This window comes from Lonchura striata, chromosome 4 (genome assembly GCF_046129695.1).
Source record: "Lonchura striata isolate bLonStr1 chromosome 4, bLonStr1.mat, whole genome shotgun sequence".
NCBI lineage: Eukaryota > Metazoa > Chordata > Aves > Passeriformes > Estrildidae > Lonchura > Lonchura striata.
This window is the reverse complement of record NC_134606.1, coordinates 888,524-901,209: the sequence shown is the minus strand read 5'-3', so window position 1 is coordinate 901,209 and position 12,686 is coordinate 888,524. Positions and strand designations below refer to the sequence as shown.

The 12,686-nt window shown below is 51.5% G+C and overlaps 1 protein-coding gene across 4 annotated transcripts in view; it reads right to left on the bottom strand.

Moving 5' to 3' along the window:
* The window catches only part of SFXN5 (sideroflexin 5), a 100,234-nt gene that overhangs the window by 33,118 nt on the left and 54,430 nt on the right, over positions 1 to 12,686 (bottom strand). For all 4 annotated transcript variants that reach the window (XM_021526797.3, XM_077782660.1, XM_021526799.3 and 1 more), the window contains 2 exons: positions 5,178 to 5,268; positions 1,119 to 1,234 (listed from right to left, as the gene is read on the bottom strand). In XM_021526797.3, coding sequence (XP_021382472.2) covers positions 1,119 to 1,234; positions 5,178 to 5,268 — 207 coding nt within the window. The remainder of the gene's footprint in view (positions 1 to 1,118; positions 1,235 to 5,177; positions 5,269 to 12,686) is intronic.

The following is a 12,686-nucleotide window of genomic DNA, read 5'->3' as shown; positions in this document are numbered from 1 at the left end:
CCAAGGCCAGGTTGGACACTGGGATTGGATCCACCTGGGACAGTGGGATGTGTCCCTGCCATGTCAGGGGTAGCACTGGATGGGATTTGAGGTCCCTTCCACCCAAATATTCCATGATTTTATGTCACAACCAACCCTCACACAGGGACAGCTGTGTCACACTGAGGACCTGCCACGTTTCACATGACAAAAACCAGGATTAACCTATCCAGGAAGAAGCGCTGGGATTGGATGGCAGCTGAGCAGAAGTTCCCAGAACTCCCAGATTTTATGTTGAAGCTCCACCTACATCGCTCTCACAGCGCCTTCGCTTTAAATCTTCATTTTCTCTTTCAACCATCAGGATGGAGAGGGGAAAGCGGGTCCTGGAGCCAGTTAATGGAAGTGAGGAAAACTGGCTCCAAGAAGTGTCTCTGAGCCCTTCACCAGATTGTTTTAATCCCCCTGTTAACCAACAATATGGAGAGGAATTCGAGATCTCCCCGTTCCTGCCGAGGACTGCAGAGCTGTACATTAATTGCTGTCTCTGGAGTGCCTTGGACAGAAGGAGGGAGGGAAATGCCAAGCATTATATTATTAACTCCTGTGCCTGGGCGTGTGCTCAGCACAGCTTCACATCTCACTGAGAGCCCACTTGGAAACAACAGCTCAGGGGATGCTCAGGAGCCAGAACTGCACCCGGGGATGGCAAGGGAACAATTCCAGGCAGACGGCACAGAGTGGGTTACAGGGAAAGCAACCCGGCTGTTCACGAGGTAAAAACATCTGGCTGCCCTCAGCCAGCTTTGGGTGGCAGTTTTTAGTGCAGGTTTGGCAGGGAAGGGTTGAAAAGCTGCTCAGCTCCGAGCCCGAGTCCTCCTCATCTGGTGTGAGGTGTGAGGGATCTTTGCTGGCTATCCCACAAGGAATTTCTGTGGAAGCACCAGGCACAGGATCCGTCCTGTCACTGTGCCCTTCCAAACCAGCAGGGCCAGCCCCCAAACGTCCCTGCAGGACACAAACCCGTGTTCTCTGCATCTCCTCCCTTCCCAGCTCCTAAAGCCGTGGATTCCAGAGGCCGTGGGATGTGCTGGGCCTGGAATCAGCTGTGTCCCAGCTCTCCCAGCTCCCGTACTCACGTGTTTGGCAGCAACTCTGGAAGAGCCGACGATGTTCCCATTATTGTCCAACACATCGATTCCTTCCTCCAGCTCCGTGTGCCTCATCAGGACCACGTTGCAGATGTTGGCACTGGCTGAGGAGGAGAAAGGCAGGAGGATCAGCCCTGCTCAGTCCCACTGGCAGCTTCTGTTCAGCCCCCCAGATCTCCTTCCCTCAATCTGCTGAGGTGATCCTCAAAAAAAGGTGGAATTCTCAAGGAGAATAAGTACCAATATTTTTTCCTCTGGGGCGACAAGGGAAGGTCTAGCACAAGATGTCCTTTCCTGTGGTTGGAACTAGATGGTCTTTAGGTCCTTTCTAGCCCAAACCATTCCATGATTTCACACATTTTAGGGGGAAAATGACTCCATCCACCAGGACCCTTTAATCCCTCTCTCTTGCCCAGCCTTTTGAGGCCTCGAGGTGACCCCAAATTCTGTCTCTCGATTCTGACCAAGAGCTGGGGTTGAGCACCACCCTCCCACGTGCAGCCCCTCCCCTCGCCCAGGCACTTCCCAACTGCTCCCAGAGAAAAGCTGCTCATTCCCACAAAACTTTTGGGCTGATCAAGTGGCATTTCCCAGCACCCCCCACACCACATTTCCCTGCAAACTTTCCACCCAGAACTGAGACAAACCCACTGTTGCTGCAAGTACCAGTGCCTTCCAAAAATGTGTTTCTGCACTGCTTGATGGGTTAATATTCGCTAATTAATCTCAATTCATGTCATATAACAAATGTCTAATTTTTTGAGGGTGGTGGGTGGGTGAGCCCTCTCCGAAGGCAGCTCTGTGCAATCAAGGATGATTTGTGGTGACAAATGCTCCTTCCACTCGAGAGGGAGAGGAACACACACACACGCACACTCTGTCTCTCTCTTTAATATTCCAACTACCAGACCACTCTTCCCATCTATCAAAATGCCCGTGTTCCCAACCCTTCAGCTCCTGAGTCCCAGATAAAAAACAAAACAAGGCCTTTCATTTAGAGAAAGTTGAGCCCCTGGGGTTTTTTTCCATTTTCGACACTCGCCCGCCCCGTCCTTCTCGCTGTCAATCACAAGCGAGCGGATCAAACAGCCCGGCAGAGCTGCTTTGGCCAGGGATGCCCTGGCACAGGGCTCCTGACAGGCTCAGGGTGGGGTGGCCAGCCCTGATGCTCCCACGACGCTTTTCCAAGGCTCTGGATTCCCTGACCTGGTCCCAAACCCAGGAGCTGCTTGCAGCCCGTCTGCCTGAGGAGCCGCTCACGTACCCGCTCCCCTTCTGCTTCCTGAGAGAGCAGAAACGCCGCTAATTATGGCTAAACTTGGATTTCATGGACGTCTCCAATGCACGAGGGTGGGGGGGCGAGAAATAAATAAATATATCTGCAGACAAAGTCATCTGCAGGATTTGGGAAGAAATTGTGATAATGGAAAGTGTGGCTGTGAAAGCACCCTGAGGAAACTGGGCTCGGGCTCCAAACCAAGGCACCACCCCACTCCTGGGTGTTTGTGGGGATTTTTTTCTATCCCAGGGTGCTTTCCACACTCTAAATCTGTCCTTGGGCATCACCTAGACACAACCATTTTAACCACACAGACACAAAAAAAAGCCCAAGGAGAAGAAATCCTTCCTCTCTCTCTCTTCTCTCCGTTGAGAATATTTCCATCGGCTTCAATTTCCTTCAGATCAGGTTTGGGATGGGATTTTTGGGGTTTTCTGAGGTTTTTTGGCCATGAACATCTCCAGTAGAAAGCACACCTTCACCAGTGACACCCTGGCCTTGGGGCCAGCTGTTCACACCCAGTTCTGGGGCAGAAAAGGGTGAATTGGGTTCCTTGAACTCCCCTGGGCACCGAGATCCTCCCCCTCCTCACCTCTGAGAAAGGATCCAGCCCCTCCCTGCTCAAATCAGGCTCCAAGACCTCCTTCCCTTCCCTGCTTTTCCATGGAGCCCCTTCACCCCCTGAGGATGCCCCAACCCCAATCCCAAACCCCTTTTCCTGCTCCCCTGGGTTGCTTTCCTGGACCCACCCCCTGCTCCTGAGCAGGATTTTTTGGACAATTTGGGGTTTTCAGCTGCTAGAAATTAACCTTGGAGGGGGGTGAGGGCAGGGCCTGACCCAGCAGTGCTGGTGTTAAAGGTGTCCTCCATGCAGAGCTGCTGCAGGTGGGCGTTCACTGACTGCAAACACAACCTTCACATGGCCTGGAGAAGACACACACCTCTCTGAGGGCACCAAGGCTTCCCCCAGCACCCATCCCAGCTTCCCAGAGCTCCGTGGAGTCCTCAGGAACATCCTGCTGGACTTTGGGCTGCCTTCCACCCCAGCAGCAGCTGCAACTTGGGATGGGACCCTCCAGCTTGGATGTCCCTGCAGCTTTCCAGCTGCCCCCACCAGCACAGCTCTGGAGGTCAGTGCAGAGGGAGGCGAGGAAGGGATGGGGAAAACTCTTTAATTTCACAGAATCACAGAGTTATTAAGGCTGAAAAAGACCTCTAGGATCATCAAGTCCAACCATCACTGCCAGATCCACCACAACCCTAAACCCCATCCCTGATGACATCTGTGGGGCTTTTGGAGCAAGAGCTTTACCCCGGTGTTTGTCTTTCCATGTAGAAATAGAGAATTTCTGCCTTTCTGCTGGGGGCTGGAGGTTCAAAAGGAATTGGGAGACACATCTTAATTAAGGTTTTGTCCAGGTCTGCAAACCACAAACCAGCAATTAGTGGGAGGATCCCTGATGTCCTGGCTCATAACGGAGCAAGACAAATAAAACATTAGCTGGAGAATTAATTACAGGCTAAACAAATTAATTACGGGTCCTCAATCAATGCCAACACAAACACCTTTGTGTGAAAGCAGATCAACCCTGCAGCAAGGATTTCCTGAGTGTCTCTGACTCAAACACTCCTCAGAGCTGCCTCCTGGGGCTGGAGCTCATCCCTCGTGCTCTCCGGTTATAAAAACCCAAGGGAAGCTGAATCCCCCTAAAACAGATCCCAGAAAGGTCCCAGGAAAACAACAACAATGCCCACAGAGCCCTGGTGTACGAGGAAAATGCTCAGTGCAACCCCAGAGCACAATCCCTGCCCCTCTGCTCTGCAGGCACATGCTTTTGTGGCAGAAAAGAGGAAAAAAAATCCAGCAGCTCGAGAACTGAGGGCTGGAGGGACACACAACCAGTTCTCTGCTAAAAAAGGAGCAGAAATGCCAAAGAAAGTGAGAGCAGCACACAGGTAAAGGGGCTCAGGAGAGCTCTGAGGATGTGGCACTTGCACAGCAAAGGGAAAACCTGAAAGGAAAATTTGGCATTATATGCCTGAAAAAAGAACCTTTTGGAACAGGGAGCAAACCCCATTTTTTTTTTTTTTTAGTGATTTCCTCCATGCTGGGGCAATTTTTGCACCATCTTTGTAAATAAACAAGCTTACACAAAAAAAAAAATTACCCCGAAGCCACTGGTGATTTCTCCAGGGCTAAAATAACTCAGCACCTGCTGGAGGCTGGAAGCAGAGGCCCAGCAAAGGCTGAGGGCAGAGCCCTCAAGCACAGGGCTGATAAAAGCCCAATGAAATGCTCCACGGAGCCAGCAGCAGCCTCAGCTCTGCACACACCTGGGGCTGCTCCCAACCAGCGGCTCTCAGAAATCTGCACATTCGGAGCAGAACCATTTCTCTGCATTTTACTGCAAAACAACCCCAGTGCTGCTGCTGACGGGAAGATTTGACACAGCTCAACCCACATCTGGCAATTGGAACGCTCTCGGGTTGGAATGGTCGAGGAGCACTCAGTGCTGCTCACTTCTGAAGCTGCCTCAGAGTGCAAAGTGCAGCTGAAAAGCCCGAGGAGCCTTCACCAGCAGCTTTGCAGCGTTTTTTCTGCCGAAATTCTGCTTTGCAGAGTCCCATCCCTGCCTGCCCCAGCTCAGGGAGCACCACTGAGGGGACACGAGCAGGAAGGGAGGAGCCGTGTCCATCCCAGTGGCTTCTGGCCAGCTGCAGGTTTGCAGCCACCTCTTGGAATAGAAAGAAAAGGAATTTTTCCTTACCGACAGCAGGGAATGGCACGAACCTCTGGATCAGGAGCCGAGTGGCCGGGGTAAACTTGTTTGCTCTCTGGATCAGAACATTAAGGCCCACCTTGGAATGGAGAAAAACAAACCAGAGAAGCAGAGAGTTAATGACCAGGGGCAGGGCAGATGGCACACCCTGGGGTTCCTCCCCATGAAAAGGCGTTTGGGAACTAAACCTCCCCCAGGTGCAGGGTTTGGCTGTGTTGGGATCAACCCTTTAGGCAATACAAGGTTAAATCCAGTTGTTGAGCTTAAAACAAGGGTTGAACTCAACCTTTGGGCTTAAATCAAGAGTTGAACCCAACTTTTGGGTTTAAATGAAGGATTGAACCAAACTATTTGGCTTAAATGAAGGATTGAACCAAACTGTTGGGTTTAAACAAAGGGTTGAACCCAACTCTTAGGTTTATATTAAGTGTTGAGCCCAACCATTGGATGGAACCCAAACATTTGGCATAAATTAAGGATTGAACCCAACCCTTGGGCTTAAACCAACTCTTGGGTTTATATGAAAGGCTGAACCCAACCACTGGGTTTAAATGAAGATTTGAATCCAGCTGTTGGGTTTATCCAGCTGAACTCAACCACTGGATTGAACCAAACCACTGGGTTTAAATGAAGGGTTGAACTGTTGGGTTTAAATGAAGAGTTGAACCCATCACCAGGTTTAAGTTAAGGATTGAACCCAACTATTGGCTTTACACAGAGTGTTGAACCCAATGGTTGGATTAGACCTGGGTTTAAATGAAGGGTTGAACCCAGCTGTTTGGTTTATATGGAAGGATGAACCCAACTATTGGGTTTATATGAAAGATTGAACCCAGCTGTTGGGTTTAAATGAAGGATTGAACCCAGCTGTTGGGTTTATATGAAGGATTGAACCCAGCTGTTGGGTTTATATGAAAGATTGAACCCAGCTGTTGGGTTTATATGAAGGGTTGAACCCAGCTGTTGGGTTTATATGAAGGATTGAACCCAGCTGTTGGGTTTAAATGAAAGATTGAACCCAGCTGTTGGGTTTAAATGAAAGATTGAACCCAGCTGTTGGGTTTAAATGAAGGATTGAACCCAGCTGTTGGGTTTAAATGAAGGGTTGAACCCAACCATTTGGTTTAAACCCTTCCCAGCTAAAAGACAAGCCAGAAACCACTCCAACACCATCCAGTCCTTCTGGAATTGCCCTTGGCTGGATTTTTGCCCAGTTCACCATCATCTTCCCCATCACCACAAAGTCCTTGGGACTGGCAGTCCTCAGCTAGCTGGGACAACCCTAAACTTCAGTGGTGGTGGTGGCCCAACACAATGAATTCCTTCTCCAAGGGTCTGGACTACACAACCCCAGTGCCAACATTTGGGCTGTAAAGTTTATTATAACCATGGATTTATTTTTGTTGCCTTGTCCAACCCTTGAATAATGCAGAGTTCTCCCCAGTTTTTAAAGGATCTGGGTTGTTGTGGATGTTCATAGAAACAGCCCAGAGGAGTCACTGCCTCCTTGCATTGATAATGCTGAAAGTTGGGAGAATTTCCATCAAAACTGGCTTTGTGCACATGTGGGGTTAAAAATGAACCAAATCTATTCATGGGGAATGATTTCTGTCTTTAAATCACTCTTCCTCGCAATATTTTCTCTTTTTCATCCCCTGCAAAAAAAAAAAAACCCAAATGCACAAACTAAACCCACCAGCTCCAACCTGGGAATTTTCAGCTGGAAATGGGAGCCTTGAGCAACATGTGGCTGAAATATTTTGAGCCCAAAATGCAGCAAAATTAAGGAAAGAAAAAAAATTCAGCCAAAACCAAAAAGCTGCCAGAAAACAGCAATTTTTTTACTTTTTTTTTTTTTTTTGGAGGGGGATTTTAAAAAGCAAAGGGAAGCCTGGGAGATCATATTTTGCAGGCTGCTACATTACACATGCACATCCCAGCACATCCCGGCGTGCCGGCGCCTGGGAGGAAGAGGAGGAGAAGCACAACTGCTGGGTAAGCCCTGCATGAGCACAGGGCTGCTCCTCCAGCCCCAGGAAATATTCCCCGAGGTTTTCACCCAGACCCCCAGCAGGAATTCCTCCTCTTGCCCTCAGCAAACGCAGCCCCACAGCTGAGCCCAAGAGCCCGTGGTGATTCTGCTCAGTCTGGGCAGCAGTGAGGGCTTGTCTTGAACTTCTTCCCCCTCAAAAATGGCTGAATTATTTCAGGGTTTTTTTGTAGTTTTCCAATGGTTAGGATGAGTCTTTTCAAAGTCTGAACACCTCCAGAAACTGTAACACAGTCTAAAATATGTGGCTTTAAGAAAAGCCATTTTAAGCCTGGCTTTGCTGGTCTGCCCCATGGATTCAGGTATTTAGTCTGGATATGGTTAATCCGTGTCTATGACAAATTTTGTTGGGTTTGCAGCCCCTGCTTGGAGGTTTGGTGGAGGATTTGACCATGAAGTGGAAGAGCAGCAGCTTTTGAAAGAGAAAAGCTGAGTCTGGGAGAGCCACCACTGTGAGGGCAGTGAAATAAAAGCATTTTACTTCCCGATTTAATGCAATGAACTCAGTCCCCACTCACAGCAACCCTCCTGCTGGGAACATGAAATTAAATGTTGCCAGAGAGTAAATCCCATCTCCCAAATCCTCAACACAAGGGCTGGATATAGGAAACTAATGAGGGTTTGTTTTCTACAGTTTGGAAATTGCTGTAGCTGATCTGTGAACTCCTTCCCACAGGCCATGAGGTGGGATGAGGGAAAACAGGGCAGGAACTGCTCAACCTCAGGCCACCAAAGCCAAAGGGTCATCAAGGAGATGTTAATGAGTTTAATTACCTGGGATTGGCCGAAGGATGCTGTTGAGGCAAATTCATCATTAAAGACCACCCCAGGTTTATTGGCAGGATCTGCAGCACTGGTGATGGGAACATGGGACAGAACCAGGGGGGATCCACCTCACCCAGCCTGGCACGACCACAGAGTCACTGAGGCTGGAAAAGCCCCCAGGATCGAGTCCAACCATTCCCAGCACTGCCACCAGTGAAATCCCCCAGGGATGGGGACTCCACCCTGCCCTGGACAGCCTGACAACCTCTTGGTGAAGGAATTCTTCCTGATACCCAACCTGAACCTTCCCTGGCACAGCCCAAAGCTGCTTCCTCCTGTCCCATGGCTCCCTTTGCAGCCCAACTTCTCTGGACAACCTGCTCCAGAGGTTGACAGAATCCCAGGATGGTTTGGGTGGGAAGGGACCTTAAAGAACATCCAAGGCAGGGACACCTCCCGCTGTCCCGGGGTGCTCCAAGCCCCAGTGTCCAGCCCGGCCTTGGGCACTGCCAGGGATGAGGAGTTATCCGAGGTGCACATTCCATACTGTGACCCAGCTCAACTCCAGCGTTTTCCAATTGCCTCCTTGGCTGAGGTTTCCTCCTCCAGAGCACTCCCTCGGTGGGGCTGAGGGAGCCAGGGGGACACGGGGACACGGGGCTGGACACGGGGACACAGGAGTGGACACAGGGACACATGAGTGGACACAGGGACATGAGTGGACACAGGGACACAGGGCTGGACACAGGGACACAGGGCTGGACACAGGGATATGTGACAGGATACAGGGACACGGGGATACCTGGCTGGACACAGAGACACATGAGTGGACACACAGACACCTGGCTGGACACAGGGACATGAGTGGACACACAGACACACAGCTGGACACACGGACACATCGCTGGACCCAGGGATATGTGACACCAACTCTTCCTAACATCCCTTGACACGAAACCGGGATCAAACAGCACCAGTGGGAGAGAAACCTCAGCCAGGCTCTGCTGTGCCTCTGGCAGCACTCTGCCCTTCCTCCTCCCTCCTCCTCCTCGGGTGCCAGGAATTCCTGCCATTTCTGCAGCTCCCCGTTTTGTTCACAGCAATTCCCTCAGCAGAATGTTGTGACCACCTCACTTTGAAGCAGAACCATCAGGCACTGTCAGAGACCAACGTTTCTGATTCCTTTTCTTCTCCTTCTTGCCCCTCAAAGTTCTGACCTCGTGTCTACCAAGACACCAATTCTAAAACCACAGGAATTTTTTAAAAATCCCTGTTTTTTTCTGCCTTTTTATGAAGATTTTTGAAGCCTGAGAGATAGTTTTGAATGCCTGACACAAGCCCACACCTCTTAAACACGGCCTAGAGCAGTAAATCCATCCAAGGAGTTATTTCACTTCATGCTGGGAGGGAAGTTTTATAAAATTAAGGAATCTCAGGAGTCCAGCAAGCATTAGCTGGTAGATGACACCACCCAAACACTGCTGAGCCACTCTCCAGACTTCATGGACTGTGCTGGAGAAATCTCCACTGATTTAGGGCATTTAACTCCAGGACATCCCTGAGCACTGCAGCTGGAGCTGGGTGTTCAAGGGACCTGGAAAGTCAACAGGGAAAGAGGGACTGGCTCCAAAGGAGGTTATCCCTCATCCCCCCAGTCACCAGATTGGATTAGAACTAATTGGATCTGATGAGTCCCATTCAGCCAAGCTGGAGAAAAGAGCATTAGGAGAAGGAAGGAAAAAACTCATTCATTAGGGCTGGGAGGTGAAGATGGAGGCAGAGAGATGGAAAACTGGGCTCTTTCCCAACTGGAGCTTTCCCAAGCCAAGGAGAACAGAATGGAAGAGTCTAAGGGAAGGGAAAGCAATGAGGATCCGAGTGGGGAAGGAACTTAGAGAGGAGCAAGAGCAAGGGAAGGAGGAAACGTCACTCCCAAGGCAACTCCAGCAGGGATGAGCACAGCAGCCTCACAGCTGGATGCTTCAAGGGAAGAGAACGGTGTAGTGTGGATCAAGGCTGGAGAAAAGTGGGATTCATGCCGAGACCATGACAAACTTGGTGTGGGAGGTGGTGGAGCAAGGAGGATGAGGGGCCATGCCCAAAATGAGAGGGTGTTGTCTCGCACCAAGTTTTCCATGCACCTGGATCCTGTCCAGAGGCAGCAGCACTGCTGGGATCGTGGGGATGGGCTGGGGCAGAGGGAAAGGAAGGGATGAGAACAAACCTGCTGGAAATGGAGACATCCCAGCGGAATGAGAGAGCAAATGCTGCAGAGAGGCACATGGAGTTTGGGAGGGGACTCACGGAATCCCGGAGCAAACTGGGTTGGGAGGAACCTTAATCTTCCATCATCCCAGGCTGCTCCAGGCCCATCCAGCCTGGCCTGGGACATTCCCAGGGATGGGCTTGGTGGGACCCAGCAGGTGCCAGGTGCTCCTCACTGCAGGGACAGGATGATGATGGGCACTGGGAGCTTCCCAGAGAACCTCATGTCCTTGTCACCCAGTGCAGCCAAGGCTGTGCCTTTGGGAATGGCTGCTCAGCTCCAGCGATCTCTGGGCTCCATGGAGGGACTGCGGGGCTGAGAATGAACAGAGAAAGGGATGTGCAGGAACAGCTTTGGAGCAGAGAGACGCAGACTTTAGAGCCAGGCGTTGCTTCGTTGCAAACTTAAACTGCATTTACAACAGAAGCTGGCCAGCAGCTCCTCGCGTCCCTGGGATTTTCCCCCTGCTCCCATGGAGGAGGGAGCCGGGCCACGCTCCATCCCCTCCCGTCCCTCTGCCGACCTCGGCCAGCCCCTGGACGGCTCCCGCTGCCCGAGCAGGACAGCCCGAGGCGGCGGGAGGGCTGCAGCTCGCCCGGCTGATGATGGACATCACACCCCATTCACAGGCTGTCAGCGCTGCCTCGCAGACAATTATCGGCACCGGGGAGCGGGATTGGAAAAATCCACAGGGGCACCTCCACCTGGAGAGGAGAGCGAGAAGTGGAGTGGAGAGGCCGCGGAGGGAGCGGGGAGGGAGGAGCAGCCCCGGGACGGAGCAGCCCGGGCACGGGAAAGAGCGGGGCTGCTGGAAAGGGAAAGATTGGGGCTGATGGAAAGGGAAAGATTGGGACTGATGGAAAGGGAAAATTGGGGCTGCTGGAAAGGGAAAGATTGGGGCTGCTGGAAAGGGAAAGACTGGGACTGATGGAAAGGGAAAGATTGGGGCTGATGGAAAGGGAAAGATTGGGACTGATGGAAAGGGAAAGATTGGGGCTGATGGAAAGGGAAAGATTGGGGCTGATGGAAAGGGAAAGATTGGGACTGATGGAAAGGGAAAGATTGGGACTGCTGGAAAGGGAAGGGACCGATGGAAAGATTGGGGCTGCTGGAAAGGGAAAGATTGGGGATGCTGGAAAGGGAAGGGACCGATGGAAAGATTGGGGCTGATGGAAAGGGAGGGGATCGATGGAAAAGGGAAAGAATGGGGCTGATGGAAAGGGAAAGATTGGGACTGATGGAAAGGGAAAGATTGGGACTGATGGAAAGGGAAAGATTGGGGCTGCTGGAAAGGGAAAGATTGGGACTGATGGAAAGGGAAGGGATCTATGGAAAAGGGAAAGATTGGGGCTGCTGGAAAGGGAAAGATTGGGGATGCTGGAAAGGGAAGGGACCAATGGAAAGATTGGGGCTGCTGGAAAGGGAAGGGATTGATGGAAAGGGAAAGAATGGGATTGCTGGAAAGGGAAGGGACCAATGGAAAGATTTGGGCTGATGGAAAGGGAAGGGATCAATGGAAAAGGGAAAGAATGGGATTGCTGGAAAGGGAAGGGACCAATGGAAAGATTTGGGCTGATGGAAAGGGAAAGATTGGGGCTGCTGGAAAGGGAAGGAGTGGGGCTGCTGGAAAGGGAAGGAGTGGGGCTGCTGGAAAGGGATGGGATCAATGGAAAGGGAAGAAATGGGATTGCTGGAATGGGAAGAAATGGGATTGCTGGAAAGCAAAGGATTGGGGCTGCTGGAAAGGGAAGGAATGGGATTGCTGGGAAGGGAAGGAGTGGGATTGCTGGCATGGGAAGGAGTGGGATTGCTGAAATGGGAAGGAATGGGATTGCTGGGAAGGGAAGGAATGGGATTGCTGGGAAGGGAAGGAATGGGATTGCTGGGAAGGGAAGGAATGGGATTGCTGGAATGGGAAGGAATGGGATTGCTGGGAAGGGAAGGAAAGGGATTGCTGGGAAGGGAAGGAATGGGATTGCTGGGAAGGGAAGGAATGGGATTGCTGGCTGAGCCCCTTTCCCAGCTCCCTCAGCTGCTCCAGGTGCTCCAGCCCCAGGATCCAAGCACACCAGGACACTCAAACATTCCTGCTCCTCTCCAGCTTTCGGCTGGTTTGGCTCTGAACACGCTCAGGTGTGAGTGCCCAGCCTGGCACTGTGGCACCCACTGGGAGAGCCCAGGGCAGCAGGAAATCCCACGGGCAGCAGGAAATTCCACGGGCAGCAATGGGATTTTGCTTCTGTTCCCCACCTCCAGTGGCTGCTGCAGAGGCAGGATTTGGGGTCAGGAAACAACAAATCACTTCCACAATGAAGAGCTCTGGGTGTGCCCGTGAAGAGCTGCTTTAAACCCTCTCCTGGGGGGCCAGCAGTGAGTCCAAGGTGAGGAATCGCAAAATCCTGGAATGGGTTGGGCT